At 29.9% G+C, this 25192-nt stretch overlaps 4 protein-coding genes and 1 long non-coding RNA gene across 6 annotated transcripts in view; 3 read left to right on the top strand and 2 right to left on the bottom strand.

The window, feature by feature from the left end:
- LOC126769018 (3-oxoacyl-[acyl-carrier-protein] reductase FabG-like) overlaps positions 1–18023 on the top strand; it is a 134884-nt gene extending 116861 nt beyond the window's left edge. Inside the window, exons 1-2 of one of the 2 annotated variants that reach the window (XM_050487555.1) lie at positions 15582–15643; positions 17158–18023. In XM_050487555.1, coding sequence (XP_050343512.1) covers positions 17160–17936 — 777 coding nt within the window. In that variant the 5' untranslated portion in view covers positions 15582–15643; positions 17158–17159 and the 3' untranslated portion in view covers positions 17937–18023. Of the gene's footprint in view, positions 1–15581; positions 15644–17157 lie in introns of those variants that run through there. The other variant, XM_050487556.1, reaches the window with a different exon arrangement.
- Positions 3863–8157, bottom strand: LOC126769025 (dnaJ homolog subfamily C member 8). Its single transcript, XM_050487563.1, has 6 exons — positions 7882–8157; positions 7575–7766; positions 6787–6915; positions 6160–6267; positions 5763–5897; positions 3863–5500 (listed from the first exon to the last, which is right to left on the bottom strand). The coding sequence occupies exons 1-6, from the start codon at positions 7933–7935 to the stop codon at positions 5375–5377; spliced, it is 744 nt and encodes a 247-aa protein (XP_050343520.1). The 5' UTR covers positions 7936–8157; the 3' UTR covers positions 3863–5374.
- On the top strand, positions 9862–12570 carry LOC126769058 (uncharacterized). Its single transcript, XM_050487610.1, has 4 exons — positions 9862–10422; positions 10888–11097; positions 11568–11679; positions 12456–12570. Exons 1-4 carry the CDS (start codon positions 10362–10364, stop codon positions 12481–12483), a joined length of 411 nt encoding a protein of 136 aa, XP_050343567.1. The 5' UTR covers positions 9862–10361; the 3' UTR covers positions 12484–12570.
- Positions 18024–20940: 2917 nt separating the features above from the next.
- LOC126769088 (uncharacterized) lies at positions 20941–21408 on the top strand. The gene is made up of 2 exons (XR_007669333.1): positions 20941–21078; positions 21270–21408. It is a non-coding gene; the product is annotated as an uncharacterized LOC126769088 (long non-coding RNA).
- LOC126769017 (uncharacterized) lies at positions 21189–23974 on the bottom strand. Its single transcript, XM_050487554.1, has 5 exons — positions 23823–23974; positions 22871–22953; positions 22266–22485; positions 21855–22127; positions 21189–21417 (listed from the first exon to the last, which is right to left on the bottom strand). The coding sequence occupies exons 1-5, from the start codon at positions 23856–23858 to the stop codon at positions 21250–21252; spliced, it is 780 nt and encodes a 259-aa protein (XP_050343511.1). The 5' UTR covers positions 23859–23974; the 3' UTR covers positions 21189–21249.
- Between the last annotated feature and the right edge of the window lie 1218 nt (positions 23975–25192).

The raw sequence follows: 25192 nt of genomic DNA, 5'->3' as shown, positions 1-25192 counted from the left end.
ATAATTAAAACATAAATTAATAAACAGGCACATATTACACATAATTGTTTTAAAGATACAGCTGTTTATCTAGGTTTTAAACAGTCTTAAGTGTGGATACTTGTATCCCAAATCCCATTTTAATGAACCATTTAGAAAATAGTTTAATATGTAAAAAATAATAATTCTAAACAATAACAGCTATCTTGCAAGAAGGAGATCACGCATCTTCGCATTCTTCTACCATATCGCTTGGAGGTGACGGGAAATCAGGAGGTCCCCAATTAAGGTATAAACTATCCGTGTAAATTGCCATTCCAAATGAAAATAACCACCTAAATGAAATATATTATTATTAAGAAATGATAATTTTATAATATGTTAGAATCAGTACGAATAAGTAATAAGTAATGGGCTTTTTGCATTGGACACCAATAAACACTAACAACAGATATGTATTATATATTGTTACCAATAGGCATGATGACTGAGGACTGATTTTAAAATAACCTTCTATAATGTAGGTACACGTCTACTATTACTGAAAATAATTTTATTTCAGTAATAAACTAACGGCTTATCAACCAACGAATCAACTGATTAAATGATGCAAAATTAATTTTGAAACGCATAAACAAAACAACTTTTCAAGAGAAAGGGTTATAGATATTGATGCGTGACGTCATTCGCTCTGATTGGTGTTTCAAATAAAATGGCTGATTGCAGAATTTTATACTTTTGTTTTATTAAAAATCTTATTCATCTCAATATGTATATTAAAAAGAAATCACTTTTTAGAATCCATTTAAAATAGTTTCTTCTCTAAAATCATTTTTTAATTCTTTAATACTGTCATCATGCCTATTATCTCTTAAGAACACTTGAGTTGAACTTAAAAAGTGTTTTGAAGAGCGTTTTCAAACAAATATTGATTTAGTGTATATAGCTGCCCAGTATATAGAAGCAGAGATGGCCCAGTGGTAAGAACGCGTGAATCTTAACCGATGATAGTGGGTTCAAACCCGGGCAAGCAACACTGAATTTTCATGTGCTTAATTTGTGATTATACATAATTCATCTCGTGCTTTACGGTGAAGGAAAACATCGTGAGGAAACCTGCATGTGTCTAATTTCACTGAAATCTGCCACATGTGTATTCCACCAACCCGCATTGGAGCAGCGTGGTGGAATAAGCTTCAATACCTTCTCCTCAAAAAGAGGAGAGGAGGCCTTTAGCCCAGCTGTGGGACATTCACAGGCTGTTACGGTACGGTACGGTATATAGCTAGAATCTAGACTAGATATATGTATAATAGTTAATACGTATATACCGGCGTAGATATATATTGCCTTTTACCTTTTGAGATATTCTTATAAAGACTTGGAAAAAAAACGAGTTGTGAGTTGTCGATGCATTAGCACAGTACGGCCAAATGAATGGATTAGGTTGGTGGTAGGGCTTTGTGCAAGTATGTCTGGGTAGGTACAAGCCACTCATAACTTGTGTGAGTGAGCAACTGTTATTACAGGCACAAGTTCGCATTTTCCAAGGTTGCTGGCGCAATAGCAATGTAAGAAATTGTTTATAGTACCTATTTCTTACAGCGCTTATGTCTATGGGTAGTGGTGACTTATTACAATCAGGTGGCCCAATTGCCGATCCGCCTGGGTACCGGAGATAGTAATTAGTAAAGATAATATTATACATTCGAAAGTAACTCTGTCTATCTGTTATGCTTTCACAGCTAAACCACTGAACCGATTTTGATTAAATTTGGTATGAAGCAAGCTTAAGCCTCGAGGAAGCTTTTTTGCCTTATACCTGCCTCCCTCTCCCTTAGACGCAGGATCGAATGATGAAAACATTATATTATGTTACTGATTAAAAAGTTGCCGTCCAGTGAGACTTTTCCTTAATATAAATTATTAGTCAATATAGTCGTTGTGCAAGCATTCGTACACTGATATCCCCTACGAAGTTGGCTATTTTCCTTTATGTATATATTGCTTATAATGTTATCATTAGATGATTAAATATCACAAACACTTTGTATAGTACATGTTACAATAATATAGATCATGTGAAAGACGTGTTATTTACTCGTGTTTTTTGGATTACCAACTGTAATAAAATATATATTCATACCAGGCTAATCCACCAAAGAAATGCTTCATATAAAAGCTTTGCTTCTGTCTGTACCAAGGATCCCATGGTCCGCACGGTACGGGTAGCTCGTTCATGTGAGGTTGACATCGGGCTAGTATTTAGAAAAAATATGTAGTTCACATGATTTTTTTTATAAGATCACTTTGTACCAATTAACATTCAGGAAGGTGTGAAATTCTTAAGCATATTATGGAGGTGCGATTGAAAAAATTTGATTAATTTCTATTCCAAAAACTTTAGGTTTTAATATATGTAATTACTAAAGTTGTAAACACCGTTTATAATTATGAAATGATTGTCATTATAAGAATGGTAAAAAAGCAAAAATTTATTGTCAACAGCACGCGTTGCCCACGCGCTTCCGGGACTTTTTTATTATATTAATTATAATACATTTTATAAATTTGATAGCATTCATGCCACCATTCTACATAGTCATTATATTTAATTGGCCTATTTAGTAATATTGGTGGTTGGTATATACATTTTTGGCCACTATTAATTTCCATTTGCATTTTTAAGGAAATATATCAAATTAATTTCTTTTGTAACAGCTAAAAATAATAATTGACTTAACACTGAATAGGATTCTCTTGCTATGCTGTCAGTTTTGAAGAATATTTTTTTATTATTCATTATGGTAAAACGAAATCTGTATTCACTGTATTTATTGATAACAAATAAATAAATTAAAAATATTAACAAATATTTTTTTACTACTTAAAAAGTGAAAAATTAGGAGACTAATACGTCTTTTAATTTACTTGCTAGCTTGTTATTCTCTTATGCAAATTTGTGTTCATATTTTAGGTTGTAAAACGAAAAGTTACTTACGTGGTTTATTGGATAATTTTCTACTGTGTAATAGGTTTGAAAATCCCTTTTGAATGGTTATTATTCTTGATCGCATAATGCTGTTTTTGTGTCAGTTATCAATTCAAGAGACATCTTTAAAAATTATTAATTTTTGAATGTAGACGTTTTATAACGTGCCAGTAGTTTGACTTAGGTATTAAATGACATTTTCATTTATCTTCAGTTTAACTTGTTCATTTCGATCGTGTAGTATTTAAATAAATTTCATTAAATTATGAAAATTTCTTACAAATTATAATAATAATAAATTTAAAAAATATATCAACGGGCTCTGGTCCCGAGTTCAGTTAACAAAATGAAATCGTCGCATTTCCATTCCATGATAAATTTGTCAGTTCAAGTACTTAGTTCATAATAGCAGTGTAAAACTACCTATATTTGCAGTCTATTTCTTTGTCTTTATTTCTAGATAACTCAAGTTGTTTTCGACAAAAATACATACGGACAAAGGAATTCTTTTATGGGGTAATGTATAAGGTTCTACAACAGAATCCCAGAAAGCCTTCAAAATGCCTGTGGCTAAAGGTTAATAATAACCACAGTTAAATTGTATAAACAATTAGTGAGTTATTGGATGATAACACACTATGGTAATGAAACGATCGCAACCGAGCTATTTCTTTTTATACTGAAATATTTTAAACTATTTACAAGATAAAATATATTTAATAAAATTAAAATTCTCAGGTCAGGGTATTTTTTTTGTTATTTCTAATTTGACAACCAATAACTAAGTATAGTGCTTCTATATTTAAACAAAGGATTTTTATTTAATTTGGAATTAATTATATGGATAAATTGGTTCACTTTTAACGTTGTCAAAAAAAAAGAAAACATCTGTAACTGTTTATTTAAATCTTTATTATTTAAACGAAATTATTATTTATCAGGTCAACTTACAAAGTATTTGATTCATACTAGATAAAGTACGTATCTTTTATACTACTAGATTCTCAACCTCACGAACTATATTTTGCTGAAGGGAAATGTTTTCATCTGAATCTTATTAGCAGTCAGTATCACAGTAAGCCCAATAAAATAGGTAATAGGTAGTTTGTCGATTAAATATTGCGTAGGAAACGGTAATCGTCAACTAACAATTAAGAGTTGGATAACTTATCATTCGTTTCGAGGACGAAGGACTCTAAGAATCTAAATGAAGAAGAGCATTCTATAAATTTTCCTATTTACTTCTTGCCATAGAGCCAGCTCTTAGGTCATAGAGCGATCGTTGTCAATATAATCGAAAACAATATTGGACGGTTATTTGCAATTATTTTACAACTAATTGTAAAATATATTTTTTTTAATTTTATGCATAACGAAACATTTTTTTTTACATTATTATTTAATTAAGTTAATAAAAATGAAAAATACTACAAGACAAATTCTTGGATACTTGTAATTTTTGGAAATTCAAAATATTTATTTATTTCAACTTGAAGCAATGTGCAGTTTCAATCCATAGACTAAGAAATTGTTATTAATTTAAAGGTAAGCATTTTCCTTTTCAATTTAAATTTACAATGTCTGTTCAAGATCGAAATACATTATGCCTAATATTATTTATCTTCTCGTTAACAGATGGCGTTAGATGTATTTTAAATCGCGCTATAAAACTGTTTTTTTTGTTTTCAAAATACTAATTAAGTTTTTTGTAAATTCATAACGAGAGAAAACAATTACACTATCTGACCAGCAGTACATACTCGGTGGTTTTATTTTGAAGTCTCACAGTACCAATACGACCGGGGACCCCAAGAAATGTCCATGGATAGAGGAGGCACTCTTCTGTCTCCCAAGACCACCCTTAAATAGTAGCTCGTCTGTTCTTCAATAGTATATTATTCTTGTGTTCTTATGATAATAACATCAAATTAAATTTGTAAATTCATATTTATTATTCAAGATACAACTTTTAAACTTACATAGATTGTAAACTTTTTAACTTGAAAAATAAAATTACTTCTCTTGAATTGAAATGAATAAAATATTTATTCTTAGTACCTAATGTATCCTAACACGATCAAAGCAAGTTGGTGAATTGAGATTTATCGCTAAATATATGCCAATTTTAAATCTACGAAAACTGTTACTTTTTTGTAAAGATATATTATATTTTGCTTATTCAGTTTACTGTTGAGGGTACAAAGTGCAAGATTTTGTTTCATGTATTAGGGGGCAAACAGGCAAAGTGAGACTCTGATGGAAAGTGACCATATATCGTCCACTACTCAATTATGAATCAAATGTTACAACATGTCACCTGTGTATTTTATCATATATCAGTACAGTTTTCATAGATTTTTCATTAAAATAGTAATGCTAAATTAAGTAACTTATAAACTAGAGTTATCTACTTTCAGGTTTGGGTTTCGGAGGTTTAAAACCCATTATTTTTTTCTTTTTTTTCTCTTTCGTACCACCACTTCCAGATTGGAAGCTTTTCCAACTATCGACGCGGTTTTGTCGTGATTCCTGAAATTGTGAAATGAATAAAATAATTTGAATTGTAATTTATTTTATAGTGGCCGAAAACCAGCAAGGGCAATTCATAAAAGTTTGCCGATTCCTTTTCTTTGGATTAGTATAATAAACGACGGAGAATGATTCATCATCATTCATCATAACCAGAAGCTTTTATTGCTTTAAAATTGGGATTAATAGGCAATTTTTTGTATCTAATCCTATTTATTTATATTTATTCTATAAATGGAAAAATAAATAAATTTGATATTACCTCAAAGTTCTTGGCCCACTCTTTTTCAAGGGACATTTGTTCCTCCTGTTCAATTTCTGCTTCACGTTTACGTTTTCTTTCCTCCATATCTCGAGTCTCTAAGTGTTGACGCTTACGTTCCATATCCGCAAACAACTAAAGTAATTTTAACAACACTAAGATTATAATTTTATACAATCCTTATTATGTTTGACACATGCAGATTTTCATATAATGTAACTAATCAAAACATTAAGAGAATTGAGCACTTTAAAAAAGTATTTTTATTTATGTTGTCAACCTGGAATATCTTCTGATTAAGTTCCAATATGTTTTGGTTTGTTTATATTCTTATACAAATATTGTATCTATCTCATTAAATATAAATTATTCCATCTCATGACTTAATTATACACACCTTCATGGTCATAACATAAATTGCATGTTTATATTTGTCAGGATCATCTTCTGGTATACCTTCAGTTACTTTACCATCCTTCTTTTGTTTTTTGCGTTTTTGTTCTATCTGCAATTATTAATATGAAATTGAAAATTTTATTTTTGATTACTGATAAATATATTTTACATTATTAAAGGTAAAATTTTCATGTTTAAATGTCTGTATATTATTATTATTTATTATTCAATACAACAAGAATTTAGTAAAAAAAAAAATGGATAATTTTTTGTAAACCTTACTCAAGTAGCAAAACATAATGTTGTGATGGCCTTAAGGACAAAAATGGAATTTTAACATAACAAAGTTGCTATGATTCTGTTAAGCTCTGATACCAAACAAGAAGTCTAATGTCAAATTTAGCAATAAGTTTAGTATCTTCTAAATATAGAAGATAATGAATAAAAACAATAACAGTCTTGATAAAAAAAATGTGGTTTGGGAAAAACAACTTTGAATCATTAATAATTGGGGCTACTTATATTGGAACACAAAATAAGTAGTTGTCTTATATCTGCTTCATCTATAAAAATTAGTGTTTATAACATAATGATTAGTAAACACAATATTTTATTCCATAACTCTTACCATATGATCTGTGCGTTCTTTAGCTTCTTCGTAGATATCTAAACTTTTTTTCCTTGTTTCTTCATTTTCTAAAGTTTTCCAGGCTCTGTTTATAATTTCAAATGCCTGTTGAGCTCGCTCTGAATCATCCTAAAATTCAAAATATGAAAATCTCATTTTTAGTTTATTTAAAAATTCACCTGTAGTTGTTAAAGTATTCTTTTCTGGTATATGTTCTTCATCTCTTTAAATATCATATAATAGATTCCAGACAATGTTTGAAAGGGTTATGATCTTTTATATAATTGGTATAATAAAAGTTTAAGTTTTTTCTTACTGGTAATAAGTATTCAAAATTACTCTAAATCCTTTCTTTGTTTAGATGTTTGATATTATAATTAATCAAACATCATTTATGCAACCATTCCTTACCTACATACAAGCAGCTCTGGTTGGCGCAGGGTATGCAAACGTTCCCATCTGTGGATAAAAACCAAATGTTGACGGATATACCGTCTCAGCGAAAAATCTAGGATCTCCTCTGAATTTAAGCAACTTACTACATATGATATATGTCAAGACAATGTGGAGATGTGAATTGTAGCAATGTTAAAAAATACATACAATTTTAACAACTGAAATAGCATTTAAGCTATTGAGTTCACATTTAGTTGTTGTTTTAAATGTATAATGCAAGAAAACATTAATATGTATCTACAGTTAAATAACATAGTGTTACAGTCTATTATGAATGGTAAATTTCTCTGGGTAATTTTATTTTAATTTTCAAATTAAAACATTTTACTTACTATATTTTTATCTGGATGTACTAGTATTGATAGACGTCGATATTTCTTTTTAATTTCATCCAAGGTGTTTTCTGGATCAACTTGCAATACTTCAAACGGATTTAAGTTGAAATAAGTTGATCCTGGTCGAAGTAATCTCTCTATTTGTTGCTTTGGAGTTAAAACCGAATCCCTTTTTTCGATCTCCTTAACCTAAAAATTTATATAAATATATAAATCAAATGACAGTTGTAAAAAAACTTTATTAGACATATATATAAATATATATTATAAATATATAATTTTGTATAATTTTAGGTTACATTACCTCGGTATAAAAGTCTTCGAAAGATTCTTTTCCGCTAGATGTAGTAGACGACATTTTCCTTAATTTCAATATAATACCATTTAACCGAATGCAAACGGAACTTACTCTAAATAATAATAAATTTCAAAGTTATTTAAACTTTTACAGGAATAAGAAAGCTAAAACGGAATTACGGATTACGAAATGATGTGATTTGACACTGGCTTGACAGCTTGCCCACAGCATTATGCATCGCCAATTTGACAGCGACCATAATGGTATATGCTACTGCAACAAATACATATTCATTTTTTGTTTTATATCATAGGTAGAACGAGCGATTGGGCCACCTTATGGTAAGTAGTCACAACGTCCTTCAAACCGGAACACAACAAATACAACAATACCAAATACTGCTGTTACCAGACGAGCTTGCACAAACCCTACCACCAGTGAAAATTAAAATGAAAACTGGCGTACAATTTGAATATAAAAAAATTAAAGCTTATTATATTTATTATTTATTTAATACTTATTGCACAACATATAAATAAGATAAGAGAAACAGTAAACAATCAAAGGAAAAAAAATAAAAACCTCGTTTTGTTTTAATTAAATCCTGAAAATTGTTTATGTTCATGTAAATATAAACAGGGAATGCAGTTACTGTATGCAGTAACTACATTCCCTGGTTTGGGAGATAAACAATTTCTATATGATAATTGGAGATATATGGCAATATTATACGCACACATTGACAACTATCTCTGTCTCAATCGCGGTTTCACGGCCCCTTGGTCTATTAGTTTCTCTGTCTACGGCGTAAACTAATAGACGCAATGACGATTTCCTTCTCACTTACACAAGAAAGAGAACGATAATTACATTACAAATGGTTAGACAGAGATAGAATTATCAAATCTTTTGTCCCTTATCGTGTAACCAGTTTTGGTGTTTTTCTCGCTACTCAAGTAGCGAAACAAACTTAACAGTAGATGCGTTCATTGTGTTTTTTGTTCAATTTTCGCTTATTTTTATGTTAAAAACGATTCAAATCTATGAGTGAAAAGGCTGAGAAACAATCCTTATATCATATCGAAGGTTATATAATGGTGCATTGTCGTATTATTTCATGTTAAAGCGATAGCAAGAAGAAAATTGCCGGCGTTTGTTTTTACGAGTAAGTATGTCTATTTTGTCCCTAAATATAGTTTCTCAGTAATGTTTATTTATGTCATAGCATGACAGAACCTTATGTTGCATTAAAATCCTGAAGTTAATAGGATTTTCCAATTTTTATCATTTATAATCTATAATTATTTATCATGAAAGTGCTGCCAGCGTCAGCTAAAAAAAATGTCCCGATTTTGGATAAAAAATATCGTAATGTAAGCAAATAAATACGGAGTCAAATAAAAACCTTAAGTGCTTCATTATATGTAAATATGTTATTTTAATTTATTTGTTGTATTTGTAATTTTTTAACGACAACATTATTTAACTGTTTTCATGAATTTATAATATTATTAGATTCCGAGTAAAGAGGTTAACAAAGAAATATATGTGGCAACCATTCTTTATTAATAATTTAATTGAGTATTTTAGATTTCAGCATCTGAGGAAAATGCTAATCCAGTATCATATAAAGATGCTGAAGTACTATTGATAACGGAAACAAAAACAAACAATGCAACGGTTTTGGGGTGTCGTTAGAAAACAAACAAAATATTTTAATTAAAAAAAAAAAAAAAAATATTAAAAAGTAAAATTTAATAACCTTATTTTGTTTTAATTAAATCCTGATAATTATTTATCTCCCAAACAGGGAATGCAGTTACTATGGCAACTTTATACGCACACATTGACAAAAAGTATCTTTCTCAATCGCGGTTTCACGGCCCCTTGGTCTATTTGTTTCTCTGTCTACGTTCTACGGATATTGACTAACTGAATAGTGATTTACTAAAGGACATAGAAAATCATAGAGTAAAATATAACAAAGGACCGCAAAAACTATTTCTATGGAAACTAGCACCATCTAACATAGAGGACGAGTCAACTAAGTCACATAAAAACGTTTGAATTGCACTAGATGTCGCTACAGTGCCCGATTGTCATGTTTTCTTAAATTTTTATTTTTAAATAGCTAAATTCGAAAAATCAATACAAAAATATTGTTTATAAAATGAAATCAAATTCATTTTACATTTTTACTACGAATAAATTTATTCAAGATCACACAATTTTGCAATGGCAATACTATGTGATGTGTCGAAGCTTGAAACTAAACGTTAGAAAACTTGAAATATTTCTTGTCGAGTTTGTTCGATGTGTTGTGTGTGCGTTGTTGTTTCTCCTTTGATATAGATTTATCACTTTTATTTTGACCCTTGCGCGCTTAACGAACCCTGATAGTGCTTCTTTTATTGTTATTTGGCTATTTTTTACGGACACAGTCTCATACTCTTCACTTGACCAACCCCGGCAACGTTTTTAGGCTGATGATGGCGAAGATACCGAAAAGCCCACGATCTAACTGTTATTTCGGGTGTAATGCAGAAGGTAAGTAATACAATTGAAATTATAAACGTGTGCATAGGACGACTGTCGTAGTCCCGTCAATTTGTATATAAACTACCAGTGCATTTCCTTTCCTTCTTTCCTTTTGGGTAGGTGCAAACCCCAACGCATTGCAATGTTAAAAAACAGTGCTCATTGTTCCGAAGTGGACTGATACATTTGCAGCATACAGCATAATCAACTATTGGATTATGTGTGAATGATCATTTTAAACTCTTACATTTGGCCATTTGTATGAACTAATAACTAAATAGTAGCCGAATATTGTGGATTCTCTAGTTTTTCCATTAAATATTTTATCTTCACAAAAAAAAAATCCTTATATAAAATTTCTCCTTACAATTTTTTATTTTTTTTTACCGAAAATTGACATCAGTATACTTGGCGTGTAATTATAATGAGTTTTATCATCTTTAACTGGCTTTAATAAAAATTATTAAATTTCAGGTCCTCTGCATCATTTCCATAAGCCTGAAAAATATGTAGAAAGGTTTGAAATCTGGAAAGCAGTGTTAGAGAATGACACTACAGAAGAAGGAAATATGTATATCTATAACCAATTAAGGTTATGTAATAAACATTTTGAAAATTATTGCATATTACCAAGCAAAACTAGGCTAACAAGAAATGCTATTCCAAGTCTGTATATTAAGAAAGGTGAGAGTTGGTTGACATACTTATAAATATCATTTTAGTTAGACACTCACTGTCAACATATTAAGAGAAACAAAATAATTTATGATTAATTTATGACTCAACTTTTTAAAAATTCCTTCTTTATTGATATATTATAGCATGCATGTATGCAAAGCAGGATGAAGGTAACTAATAGTACTTTCAGTGGTGTACTTGTACCCCTTCTTAGTTAACCACACTAATATTATCAAGAAAAAAGATTTGTTTTTTTGTTTGAAAAGGATTTGGATTACATTTGACACACAGATAGCTGATAAACATATAGGCAACTCTTTGTTCCAAAAAAAATGTCCACCCATATAAAGTTGGGACAGGCCACTGCTAGATAATATGCTAGATAATTTTTATTTGTAACATGAATAACATCTTAAGACTTTATATAAAAAGATTACTTGTAGAGAAAAATTATAACATAATTCTTATTATTACAGATGATATGTCTATTTGTGCATCAACATCCACAGAAAAATCTATTGAGACAGGTACTGCAGTTTTGATGGATAAGGCTACTAAAAAAAGCATAAAGCAAAAATTTTTTTTAAGGTTGGTACAAGTGATGATACATTTGTCAGTCTGATTCAAATACGTGTGAAAAAATATGCGTGTAATCAAAAGTTAAAAATAAATTATATTGCTCCTATTTCTTGTCTAGTGTGTAAAAAATAAATCCTTATGGTGCTACTTCATCTGTATGTCGCAGCGGTACATTTCAGTAACTACAAATGCTTATAAGCTTAATATTTAAAATAGTTTTAAAAATTTATGTCAAAATTTCAAACTGATACTACTAGGGCATGTGAGGTATCATATGAAAGGGTTTCATGTGGAATTCGTTGAATAGTGCTTTAGATAAGAGAATTTATCTGTCATAATAAATTCTGTATGCAGAATATATTTATTTTAATCTTTGAAACGCCATTATAAACAAAAAAATAATAAAAATATCTTTTCAAAAAGTTTTTATTTTTAGTTATTTCTACTTTTTTATTTTATTATGTAGGTGTGTGATATGTTAACTTGTTGCTCACACTTAATACGAGATAGTTCACTAGATACACTTTGAATTTTAAGACCTCATTATTTTTGTTTTAAGAGATACACTGCTGTATCTGATAACTTAATTCTTTTGACATTTTTAATGTCGAAAGTTTAATGCTTATTATATATTTGCTCATACTTGCTAAACACAACCTGTGAAGGAAATTAATTTTACCACCTAATAATTTTACCAACTTTAATTTTTTTAATATTGAAATGCAAAAATTATAAGAAAAATATTTTGATTGGCTGGCAATTCAAATAATCTTTCCTTGTTACAGAATGCAAAATCTAACCAGCGGAGTGTGAAGACACTGCTGATCTACTACTCGTCTTTGACAAATTATATGACTCTTTTAATGGCCACCCATACCATGATACGGCTAAAGTTCTCAAGGGGTGTCGAATTCGTTTGAAATCGAAATCGAATTTCATTTGATAGGGTGGTAAAAAATCGTGATGGCACAGAACCAATTATGTATGAAAAAGTGCTATTTGTTCAAAATTGGATACACAACATAAATACCTTTAAGGAAATGTGGAAATATATAAATGAACAATTTAAAATCACGAACATATTAACCAGAAATTTTAATCAAGATCCCCTCGAGAATTTCTTTTGCTGTATCAGAAGTAATGGAATCAGAAATGTTAAACCCACATGCATGCAATTTATGAACGCCTACAAGACACTGTTGATTAATAATATGAATTCATCTCATTCCATTAGTGCTGATTGTGAAAAAGATGACTATCAACCGCTAGTCAATGAAATTTTTATTATCAGAGAAATGTGATTCTTTAGATCCTCCTGAATTTGCATGTGAAGTTGATTCTTTGATTACCACAATGCATGAAATTAAATCTACTGACTCAATTTTGCACGAGGAAGCAAAAAAATATGTCGCAGGCCACGTAATCAAAAAAAGCAAAAATAAAATATTTAAAAATTGTAAAAATTGTTTGCTTGATTTGCTAAAATTTTGTTCAATTACTAAATGAAATTTATTTAATGATTGTTATATGTCTAAGCGGTTTCTCCTGAAATAACAAATTTAAAGAATAATTTTTTTTTCTTTATAAATTGCAGGTGTGATTTCGCAATGATTACTTGTAGCAACCATAAATTGATATTAGTTGATTATTTAATTAATTTAATAGTCAATAGTTGGTGTAAACGAGTTAATAGACTTTTAATAGGCAAAATTGTCGATTTTGACAACAATGATAAAATAAAATTACAGGCTTTCAATTACAATAAAAGTCATAGGCAACAAAAGTAATTATTTACTTATGTTTTCTATATACATATATAGTACATATTGTACCTTATTATAATTTATTACTTAATTATATTTTTAAATAAATTATCAACTATAATCAATTTGTTTATTTTAGCAATGTAAGTAAATCATAAAGAAATCAAACCTACAATTTACCGAATAAAGTTATTTTTTTTAGATTTGTAGAGGACGGCAATTCCAATACTATACTAGAAATTAAACTCAGATAGGAGTCGAGCTGAAATTAGAACAAAAATAAGCGTATTCGTAACTGTGATTTTCGTAATTGTATGGACAAGTACATGCTAGACTTAACTTTCAGGTGCACACCATGATTTTAAGTAGCGCGATAAGGTTGTCGCAGAAATGTAACGTATGGGTTGTTATGTCAATGCGCTTATTTAAAAAAAAAGCGCGTTTTTAAAATTGGGCTGTAAAATATCGCGCGACACAATCGTGGTACACGCAGTCACTTATCGTGGATCTGACTAATATGATATACAAGATAGAGGGTGACGAGATCTCTTCATTTCTAAGCATTTTATAATTGTTAAAAGCAACTTTTGACTGTTTTCATTAATGTATGCATAAACTAAATACCGATCAATAAAAAAAATTCTAGCTTTTTACCATTGTTCATATTCAAAATTCTACTTAAAACCAGAAAAGACAATGTGATACATTTCTTTCTAACATTTGATTTTCTGTTTTAGTAGATTTTTTACACAATCTCCCTTGAAGAAAATTAATTAAAATTATATATATTTGCGCTCTAAGAAATCAGCGCCATCTAGCGGAGAGGACGGGTAAATAAAAATATCTTCAACATCATCAGCCTAAAAACGTTGCCGGGGTTGGTCAAGTGAAGAGTATGAGACTGTCCGAAAAAAAATAGCCAAATAACAATAAAAGAAGCACTATCAGGGTCCGTTAAACGTGCCAAGGTCAAAATAAAAGTGAAAAATCTATATCAAAGCAGAGAACACAACGCACACACAACACATCGAACAAACTCGACAAGAAATATTTCAAGTTTTCTAACGTTTAGTTTCAAGCTTCGACACATCACATAGTATTGCCATTGCAAAATTGTGTGATCTTGAATAAATTTATTCGTAGTAAAAATGTAAAATGAATTTGATTTTATTTTATAAAAAATATTTTTATATTGATTTTTCGAATTTAGCTATTTAAAAATAAAAATTTAAGAAAACATGACAACCGGGCTCTGTAACGACATCTAGTACAATTCAAACGTTTTTATGTGACTTAGTTGACTCGTCCTCTACGTTAGATGGGGCTAGTTTCCGTAGAATAATTTTTGCAGTATTTTGTTCTTCAATGTCAACTATTTCCAATTTGTGTATTTTAGCAATGTAAGTAAATCATAAAGAAATCAAAAATACAATTTACCAAATAAAGTTTAATTTTTTAGATTTGTAGAGGATGACAATTCCAATACTATACTAGAAATTAAACTCAGATAGGAGTCGAGCTTAAATTAAAACAAAAATAAGCGTATTTGTAAATGTGATTTTCGTAATTGTATGGACAAGTACATGCTAGACTTAACTTTCAGGTGCACACCATGATTTTAAGTAGCGCGATAAGGTTGTCGCAGAAATGTAACGTATGGGTTGTTATGTCAATGCGCTTATTTAAAAAAAGCGCGTTTTTAAAATTGGGCTGTAAAATATCGCGCGACACAATCGTGGTACACGCAGTCACTTATCGTGGATCTGACTAATATGATATACAAGATATAGGGTGACGAGATCTCTTCATTTCTAAGCATTTTATAATTGTTAAAAGCAACTTTTGACTGTTTTCATTAATGTATGCATAAACTAAATACCGATCAATAAAAAAAAATTCTAGCTTTTTACCATTGTTCATATTCAAAATTCTACTTAAAACCAGAAAAGACAATGTGATACATTTCTTTCTAACATTTGATTTTCTGTTTTAGTAGATTTTTTACACAATCTCCCTTGAAGAAAATTATTTAAAATTAAATATATTTTTAAGAAACCAGCGCCATCTAACGGAGAGGACGGGTAAATAAAAAATAGCTGATTCGTCTGTGTCGCATCTATTCCAGTGTATATGTATTATCTATGGTACTGATATTACTGTGATACTGTCAAATTGTCATTATGTCTTCCTAAAACTTATTGCGAAACAAGGTTGGTTCTGTTACCTAGATAAGTTAGATATCTCTGTTTCATATTTTATTCATATTCAAACAAGATCGATTATTGGTACCAGTCACCTGATTTTACTTATGTTGTTAAATTGTAGTATTAACACCAGTCAGGCTGTTGAAGTGTCGATGTAGTATTTTATAATGTGACCAGTGACGTATGCTTAAACAACAAGTCGCGCCTTTTGGCTTTGCGTGGTTTAAAATATTGTGTAAATTTTTATTTTTATTCATCTTCATTCATTTGTTATTTTTATTTACATTGTTAAAAACATAGTTATTTCGAATATTCGTGCCCATACCGATTGTTTTGTTTTTAAAAATATAGTTTTTCAATACTCTTTGTATGGGTCAATCAATATTTAGTACCTGTTTGTTTCCATGCGAACTATTCGTGCGTGCATTTATTTTATGCGTTTTTTTTTATTAATTTTCAGCAGTTCAAATAATATTAAAAAATGTTATGGCCTAAATTTAAGTATCTACAAAATAGTCTTTAAATCAATATAAATAATTTCTAAAAGAGATACTTTTTTCCTTTATAATTTACCTTGAAAATGGGTGCTACGTAGTATACATGTACCACGGTGCTTATTCGTAAATAATAGGTATAATCTCATGTTATCGCGTAAATCTTGCATAGGTACTACCTGATATAGTTTTAGCAACGTTCGTTTGGAAAGCTTCAGGGTAACGGGTGCATTTTTCGCTCAAACTACGTGGGTATAATATATTTAAAAAATACATAATATTACGAAGGTTTCAGATCAATGAAGTCTATAGTTTTTGCTTTAATCCGGAAAAAGTATCAAATGAAACTTACATCTTTATAATATAGTCTTTAGACAAATTTTTATTTCTTTTAAATGATGTAAGATTTTTTTACTAAGAAATGAAAACTTTGAACTAGAATTATAAAAAAAAACCTTTATATTTATAGTCAGCTATACTATGTATAATATAATAAAGCTAAAGAGTTGGTTTGACTTGTCGAATTTGAAAAAATCTTGCATTTGATAGCGAATTTATGGAGGAAGGTAGGCTATTTAACATAACGCTACGGCCCACGGGGGGCGGAGCAGGAACGATTATCGTGAGTAAAACTGGGCGGAGCAGCTAGTTTAAAATATTTTTTGAGTAAAAGCCATTTAGAAAATTAATTACCCAATTCATGTAAATATTATATAAGCTATGTTGCTAATTTGTATATAATTAAAAAAAAGGTAATCTTATAGGTAAATGTCTTATAGATTTATCTATGTAACTTTAATCACCACATTTTATTTGAACAACCAACAAAGTATCTATTCCTATATTACCGGTTGTAAGTCACAGCTAAAGATTCGTCTAAACCGCTGGTTGCTAAGTTCTCGTGAGAATTCAATTATCATCCGGAAAAATACTATCAATAGTCAATGTAGTCATGTATTAAAGAATAGATAGAATATTTATAATTGTTTACGAATAATTTGCATTACTAATTTCATTTTTTATCAGGTATGATGTTTTCTGGTAAAGTTGTTCTTGTCACCGGTGCAAGCTCAGGTATTGGCGCCGAAACTGCTACAGAATTTTCGAAATTGGGAGCTAATGTTGTGATAACTGGAAGGAACCAAGATGCACTAAGCAACGTCGCAAAGCTGTGTCAAGAAATTTCTCCTACAAAATCGAAGGCACTGTCTGTCATCGCCGATATGAACAGTGAAACTGCCATAGAAAATATAATAAAAACTACTATTCAGCATTTTAATAAGCTTGACGTTTTGGTGAATAATGCCGGTGTCTTGGAATCTGGTACAATAGAAACCACAACATTAGATCAGTACGATAGAGTTATGAATGTGAATGTTCGAGGTCCTTATTATTTAACTATGTTGGCAGTACCGCACCTCATTAAAAGCAAAGGCAGTATTGTAAATGTTTCTAGTGTCACTGGAATGAGATCATTTCCCAATGTTCTTGCTTATTGTATGTCTAAATCAGCCTTGGATCAATTTACTAGATGTGTAGCTCTTGAACTCGCTCCAAAGGCAGTACGTGTTAATGCTGTTAATCCAGGCGTAATAACAACCGGCCTGCATAAGAAAGATGGAATGAATGAAGCACAGTACGAAGCATTTCTAAAAAAATGTGCTGATACCCATGCTATAGGAAGACCGGGTTATGCAAAAGAAGTTACGTCTGTCATTGTGTTCTTGGCTAGTGACGGTGCTAGCAACATCACTGGTGCTACTTTGCCTGTTGACGGCGGTCGACATGCAATGTGCCCACGATAAATATGAAAATATAAATAATATGAATATTATGGAGATTATTTTTACAAAACAATGAATACTAAATAAAAATTAAACATATGTATTACATGACTTTAATTTTACTTCTACTAATGCATCAAACTGAATACCTCGAAGTCTATAAAAAAATATAAAATGCATTTATATATACATATTTCATATTAGCCATGCTAAGACATTCTTTCTGTAGCATTCATATTGTATTTTTAATTTAGTATATTATTTAAAATCGGGCGCTTATTAATGTACTCACTGGTACCTAATTTAAAAAAATACAATATAAAATATATTATCATCGGGTGTGCTAGAAGAAAATTTGCATTATGTTATATAATTAAAATATCTATATTTTCTGAATGGTATGTTTATTTTAACAGTAATATGACATTTGCTAGTTCCTAAGCTGACTGTTTTCGTTTACACACTTTCGTTATCTTTAGGTTATCTGTGTGTCAATTCGTTTATTCTTTGTTCTTAACGCATTGGATAATCTGGATAGTTTCGTTTGCTATCGCTGTTGATGCCATCGTAAGTCCTTCAGTAACACAGGTTACGACGACATCTAGACCGTAGTCGGTAGCAGTTTTAACTTCAAAAGCCTAAAATAAATAAGATTGTTTACGATGATAACTAAATACGTTATATAAATCGATTAAATTGCTTTCTTGATTTTTTGGGCATTTACCTTTTGCGAAACATTCCAAGTTGCGACGTCAATATCGGCGAGGATATCTTCTTTCGCTTTATTTAAACACTGATCACTGTTCTGTCCGCATATTTCTAAGCTCGTTTTAATTTTATTTTGAACTGAATTCAAAAACGTTGTGTCATCGGTGTCAAGTGAATTGCGCGATGCCTCCATTTTAGTCATAAGCTTCATATTATTTGATATGCAAGTTGTTACATTGATAAATATTTCCTTTAATAAGGTTTCTATTATATTTTTGTCTTCCTATAAATAAGAATAACTTATTAGTTACAGTCGTCAGTCCGGTATTAATTGTCCAACAATTTTGTTTGAAAGTTCAATGTTTTGAGTAATTTCCGGTAACCGTTAATTTGTGGGACAATTAAATGCTACTGAGGATGTACATAATAACTGCTTTGTTACGTATTAATACAATAAGTACCTAACCCTTACCATACGGAGTACACCGATTGGCGTAACATTACTTCTCGAAATTAAAATTTATGAACCTTTTGTTCAAAATGTGCAATACTCGTATGTAGAAATCGATCACGGTAGTTGTCATCGAATCGTTAAATGCGTCTTTTAGAAAGTACGCAAATTCTTATTCAGGTGCGGAATACGCCGTATTTTGTAAAAATCTAATAATTAACTAGGATATTTTATTATATATATGTTTGTTAATAAATATTATATATACAGCTTGCCTACACGTTGTATATTTTATAACATAATTATCATTAATTTGATTGTTTATAATAATATTTTTATTATAAATTGTACTAAATAATAATAGTAATAATAACTTAATGATCTTTATTAAAATTGTGTTGGTTATCGTTCACAACATATAGTAGGAAATGAGATGATTTTTTTAACTTATCGATATCTTAATCTAAGAGTCTTGGTCTTTTAGTTATTTTTAATGATATACATTTTTCTTTGTTAGCAATAAATAATATTTATGAACTGTAATATTAATAAAAACTTACCTTAACACAATTTTTTACGTTTTTCCCCGTAGCAATAACATGTTCAAATATATTTTTTAATTCCTTTTTTAAGCTTTCGAGTTTATTTTCGAAAACTTTTGTAATCAATTCAATTTTGTCTTTTATTTTTTGCACATAATCCCTGATATTCTTTTTTGTATTATTAGTAATATTTTTAAAAGCTTCCCAGGCGCTGATAATTTTTGATCTTATTTTAGTCCATATATCTAATAAATCTCGCTGAATTCTATCATGTCGGATGTCTATATCAAAAATCTCAATAGAATCTTTAAAAGCAATAACGTTGTTTTGTAACTTGTTTTGAAAGGATTGCTATAAGAACAAAAATATAGAAAAAAAAATATTGTTAAAGTTCTAAAAAAGTAAGCATATTTCTAAGATTTTAAAATAAATAAAGTACCTCACACCCCGCAAGTAACACTAACGTGAATAAGAAACTGTTTCGCATTTTGTTATTAGCTACAAAAATAGTACTAAAATCTCTGCACAATTGTCCTTATATATCAAGTCAGGATATTTCAAGTACTACTTTGGGAAAATATTTGCGCGGTTTTGTTCCAAGGATAAAAGTCTCGATTATAATCACAATCATTAATTGTCAGGTTATTAAACTTTGTTAAATTGTTTGTTATTTGATATCAGTTTGTATCATAGTAATAATATATCATACCAATAGTTTGCAATCGATTTCCTTATCTATATGAAGTATGGGTGCCTTTGTTTTACAAAATTGCTCCAAAACATTTTTATACAACAAACGATCATTGCATAATCAGTCTTAGGTTAATTATGAGGTAATTAATGACAAACATATCAAGTAGAAGTTGCAGTCTAATAAGTTTATTTGAACTAGCTATTAAGTAGTCTAGTAGCTATTAAGAATGTCCTATATGAAGAATATCATATAAAATGTGAAAAGTTATCTTCTCGAATCTTTTATCTATGTGTACTCTATAGAATTAATGCCAGCGTTCATTTTAGTCAAACAGTGAACTGTTCAAGAAAACACATTCGGTATAACTTTTCGTATCTGTTGCTCTTTTTGATGTATTGTTTTTTTATTATAATCCCTTAAAATTTATTTAATTTATTATCAATATTAATAAATAATAAAAAGTAAACTGAAAATTCTCGAATTGGTTCATTTATATACATTCCCATAAATAAGTACTTGTAATTAAAAAATCAAAAAGTGTGTAAAATTTTGTTTAAGTTTGTGTGTGTAATCTAGTTGGTACGTCTTTTTAATAAATAAAATAAACTGTGGGACACCCAAGCTAGAACAGTTTTGGAAGACTATCCAGAAATATCTTGTGTCGGTAACTCTGATAGAATTACGGCCGAATACTGAAATGTCACTCAAATATTTAAGTGTAATTATTTGAGACGCCGTTAACTTAAAATTTCGCATACTCAACATAAGGTAACGTGTTTTTTGCTTGAAAAACAGCATTGTAGGCTTAATTTATTAAGAGAAGGATGAATGATTCAACTTAAGATTATGATAGTTAAAGTAACACAAATTAATTTGATATATAATTTTTTTAATGCCAACAATATTTATGTAAAAATCTACAAATCATTTTTCATATATTCAAGAAGAGGTATTTCCAGATAATGAAGTAAAAACTGAAGACGCAGAGCAAGTTCCAACTTCCATGACGATCTTTGCTGAATTGACACCAGCTTCAACGAACTTGGTACCTGCACATACCTCTAAAGCAGCTGGTAATGTTGTGATACCTAAATTGATGCGAGATATCTGTAATACCAGAAAAAAAAATATTTTAATAAACTGATTTAATTATTATACTGTTTCTTAAATTATATGATTAAATTAATAGAACCTATGATTTTTATGAGTCAAATGTGAACTTATATACGTCTCAAGTAATAAATTTACTGACAATTAATTGTAAGCTCTGCGTTGAAAAAAGAACATCGTGAGCAAATTTGTAATGAAATAAGTTTTCTAGTATTATAAGCAGCTATACCTGCCACCACGAAATGAACTGTTCCATTAATGGTGGATGAAACTCGGGTTAAATCTTTGTAAAAGGAGATGACTGTGCTAACTATGTATGTGACTCTCCTAAGTAATTAAAAAAGTCTGCATTTATTAAAATCGGTTACGATTTTAGTCAATTTCAAATTTAACAAGATTACATTTTCACAATTAAGTAAAATTAAAATGATTACCAAAAGTCCACTCTGGGATAAGAAAACTGCTCCTTTGAATTCAGTTCGTACAGCGATACCACCAAGACAAGTACCTGTTGCTAAAAGACCTTTATTGCTTTCGGTGCATTCCTTCAATTCAGTCACAGAGTTACGTGTATAATCTGTCATATTCGTCGATAGTTCCTTAAGTTCATCAATCATATTTCCGATTTCCGAGACGCGATCGCCTGCACATTGTTTTGATTTTTCAACAGCATTATTGAAAACATTATCGAGCTCACTTAGATGAGACTGTAAACATGTTTTTTTCTTAAGTAATAATAGTGTAGGTTAAATAAAATAAATATTTTTTTTTCAGTTTGATTATGAAATTTATGTTTAGGCAAATTACGAATTAGGAGGTTCTAATATAGAAATTTTAACACTCACATCAATACAGTTGCGAACTTCTGATCCAGCATTTACAAATCTGTCACTGACGCTTTTGACGGCAAGGTGAACACGTTCACGGAATCTCTGCAAATCACTGACTAGTTTTTCAGCGAAAAGTTTCCTTTGATCTTGAAGTCCCGCTGAGAATATTTTCACAGCATCCAAAGCTTGTTGGCCAGCACCACGAAGATTATGGATTAATTCTTCAACGAGTAGCCTGCGTAAAAAAACAAGTAACAAAATGTCCTAGCAATTAAGATAAATACCTAATATATTTATATGCATATATTGTTAATTTAGTATATTACGTCGTCAATAATATTGTGTATTTAAAGAATAGTGTCTTAGTAGTTATCCAAAAAAGTGTATTTTAAGAATAGAGTCGTTAGTATTTATCCAAAAAAGGAGAGAAGGCCTTAGCCCAGAAATGGGACATTCACATTCACAGTAGTTATCCGCAACTTAATATATTATGATAGTTGATAAAAGAATTATGTTATACAATTTGCCAAGAACGTCTTCCAAGTGAATCGATTTGTTAGGTTATTTGCATGCTTACGAAAAAATATCAGATAAAGAAAGAGTTTTTTAAATTAACTCACTTTGTGTTTCCGATGAAGTTTACATCACGGCGTTCTCGTAGTAGCAAGTCGATATCAGATGGACTTCCCCAAGATGAAGAAACCTATTAATAAAAATTAATGTCACAGGTATCGAACACAAAACTTCAGGGCAAATTTTAACGGAGTAAATAAGTATAGGTAAAATTTATTTTTATGTTAAGTGAATAACATGTGAAATCAGATAAGGATATAAACTTAACTCATAGAGAATACGTACTTTAAACAAGGACTTAACATATGATAGATATATACATACATGTTTAAAAGAATACGATACTTTAAGAGGTCTTTTAACGTCTGTGATCTAAAATATCTTTTGCTTTTCTTTGATTTTGAGTATCTATAATATGCTTAATGATTTGGTGTCTTTTTAATGTACTTATTGTATACAAAAAGTAAAGTAAAGTAACAGCCTGTAAATATCTGGGCAATGGCCCCTCTTCTATATGAGGAGAAGGTTTAGAGCTACTCCACCACATGCAGGATTCCCCACGATGTCTTATATAATTCATCTCGTGGTGGGCGGGTAAGGGAAGCATCGTGAGGCACCCTGCATGTGTCCCATTTTACTGAAAGTCTATTACATGTGTATCCACCAAACCGTGTTAGAGCAGCGTCGTGAAATGAGCTCCAAGCCTGCTCTTTAGTAGAACTATTCTGTAAGAACAAACTAATTGAAGAAAACGGTCGTGAAATGTCAGAAGGTGATATGCGACATTGACCATAATAATTATAACACTTCAAGAATACCCACATCAAAATAGTATATCATCATAAGTCGGTTGTCTACAATGTTTCACGGGTGCGTATGAAGTGAGATCTTACAGAATAGCACTGCAGAAGGCAAAAGACACTTACAAGCTATTACTTTATAAGTAAGTCGTTTTAAACAAATTTAAAATAACTAGAAAAAGGTTAGTTTAAGACTCACCAGAAATATGGTTGCAATTAATAAAGCGAACTTCATCTTTAATTGAATCGAAGCAATTCTTTTGAAAATGTGATGGTGTGTGGTAATGATCCATGGTTTTATATGATATTCTTGCAAAATGCATTCTTTACTTAGTTACTCTAAACAAATGAATGTTATCTTATCTATTATTTATCTATATATTTCATGGGATATTACAAATTAAAGTAAACACATAAAATTGTCATAACTTTGGAATTTTCTATTATTAGGTAGGTAAATTGCAAAAAAGTAAAAAAAAACTAAATTTATTATTTTATTTTGTAGTTTATTGACATAAATTGCCTGATCAATTTTAGTTATGTCAATCGCAGTCCAATGCTTGACATAGGCCTCTTCTAAGGTGACCGCAAGCTCTTGATTTTAAGCTTTCCGCTTCCAGCAGGGAACCTCGTCATTTTCAGGTCATCGGTCCAAATGGCTAAACCGACTACTATTTTGTCGATACTAAGATTTACACAACTGGCCTTTTGCCTGCTCATTTTGCAAGCTACGTGTATGATGATATTAAAATACATTTTAATTGAAGATATTCCTCAAATACATTTATAAATTATTGAATATAAATGTTGACGAAGTCCGTCGTTTTTTCTTGTATTTTATGTTACCCTGTCTTGTTTTTATTAACAGCAATTAAACGTATACATACCTATTATTCCAAATATATTCAAAGGTAGGTAGGTAATAGGTATCAGAGAACTGTAGAAAAAATGTGCGTAAAAAAAAACCATATCTTTTTCAAACATGGAAATATTACAATCATGGAAAAAACGATGTCGAAATATTTGCTTATTATAGCAATGAAAAACGATTATAAATGAAACATTTTAAATATGACTTATATGTTGCTCATAAACAAACACATGATGCAATTAGTACTGTGACAAACAACCCATTGTAATTTGATAAAACCCAAGGCTTTGCAGATAAGAGCAAATAAAAATAATCGGTTTATTCAACACTTTTAATGCTAACCATTAAAAATGACGCTATTGAGAATTACTTTAAAGATTAAGATATTGTAATAATCTATGTATATATTAATACGTGAACTTAAAAAAATCGTCACTTGAAATCTGTGACATTAATGGCTCCAATTTATGGTTGAATTTCATTGAAATATTACATTACATACATACATACTATGAATAAATTACATTTTAAATCAGAACAAAAGTGTGAAAAGTTAGCGATTAACATTATATCATGCATTATATACATGATGCATATTTTTGTAACAAATTGTTTTGAACACAACTTCCTACCAAAGAAATTAATTCCTTGTAAATTTCAATTTCACTAAATTTTCATTAGATAAAGTTTTGCTTTTT

This window comes from Nymphalis io, chromosome 6, assembly GCF_905147045.1.
Source record: "Nymphalis io chromosome 6, ilAglIoxx1.1, whole genome shotgun sequence".
Taxonomy (NCBI): domain Eukaryota; kingdom Metazoa; phylum Arthropoda; class Insecta; order Lepidoptera; family Nymphalidae; genus Nymphalis; species Nymphalis io.
This window is presented reverse-complemented; position numbering and strand designations above follow the sequence as displayed.

What these genes read in the sequence shown, in the direction of transcription:
- LOC126769025 (XM_050487563.1), bottom strand. Translation starts at nt 7,935, where the DNA reads ATGTCGTCTACTACATCTAGCGGAAAAGAATCTTTCGAAGACTTTTAT. An exon ending in TACATCCAGATAAAAATATA is followed by an intron (nt 6,916 to 7,574) that starts GTAAGTAAAATG and finishes TTTGAATTTTAG; the next exon opens with GATGATTCAGAGCGAGCTCA. An exon ending in TTTATGTTATGACCATGAAG is followed by an intron (nt 5,898 to 6,159) that starts GTGTGTATAATT and finishes AAATTACTTTAG; the next exon opens with TTGTTTGCGGATATGGAACG.
- LOC126769058 (XM_050487610.1), top strand. Translation starts at nt 10,362, where the DNA reads ATGATGGCGAAGATACCGAAAAGCCCACGATCTAACTGTTATTTCGGG. An exon ending in TTTCGGGTGTAATGCAGAAG is followed by an intron (nt 10,423 to 10,887) that starts GTAAGTAATACA and finishes ATTAAATTTCAG; the next exon opens with GTCCTCTGCATCATTTCCAT. An exon ending in AAGTCTGTATATTAAGAAAG is followed by an intron (nt 11,098 to 11,567) that starts GTGAGAGTTGGT and finishes TTATTATTACAG; the next exon opens with ATGATATGTCTATTTGTGCA.
- LOC126769017 (XM_050487554.1), bottom strand. Translation starts at nt 23,858, where the DNA reads ATGAAGTTCGCTTTATTAATTGCAACCATATTTCTG. An exon ending in AACTTCATCGGAAACACAAA is followed by an intron (nt 22,486 to 22,870) that starts GTGAGTTAATTT and finishes TTTTTTACGCAG; the next exon opens with GCTACTCGTTGAAGAATTAA. An exon ending in AAGTTCGCAACTGTATTGAT is followed by an intron (nt 22,128 to 22,265) that starts GTGAGTGTTAAA and finishes ACATGTTTACAG; the next exon opens with TCTCATCTAAGTGAGCTCGA.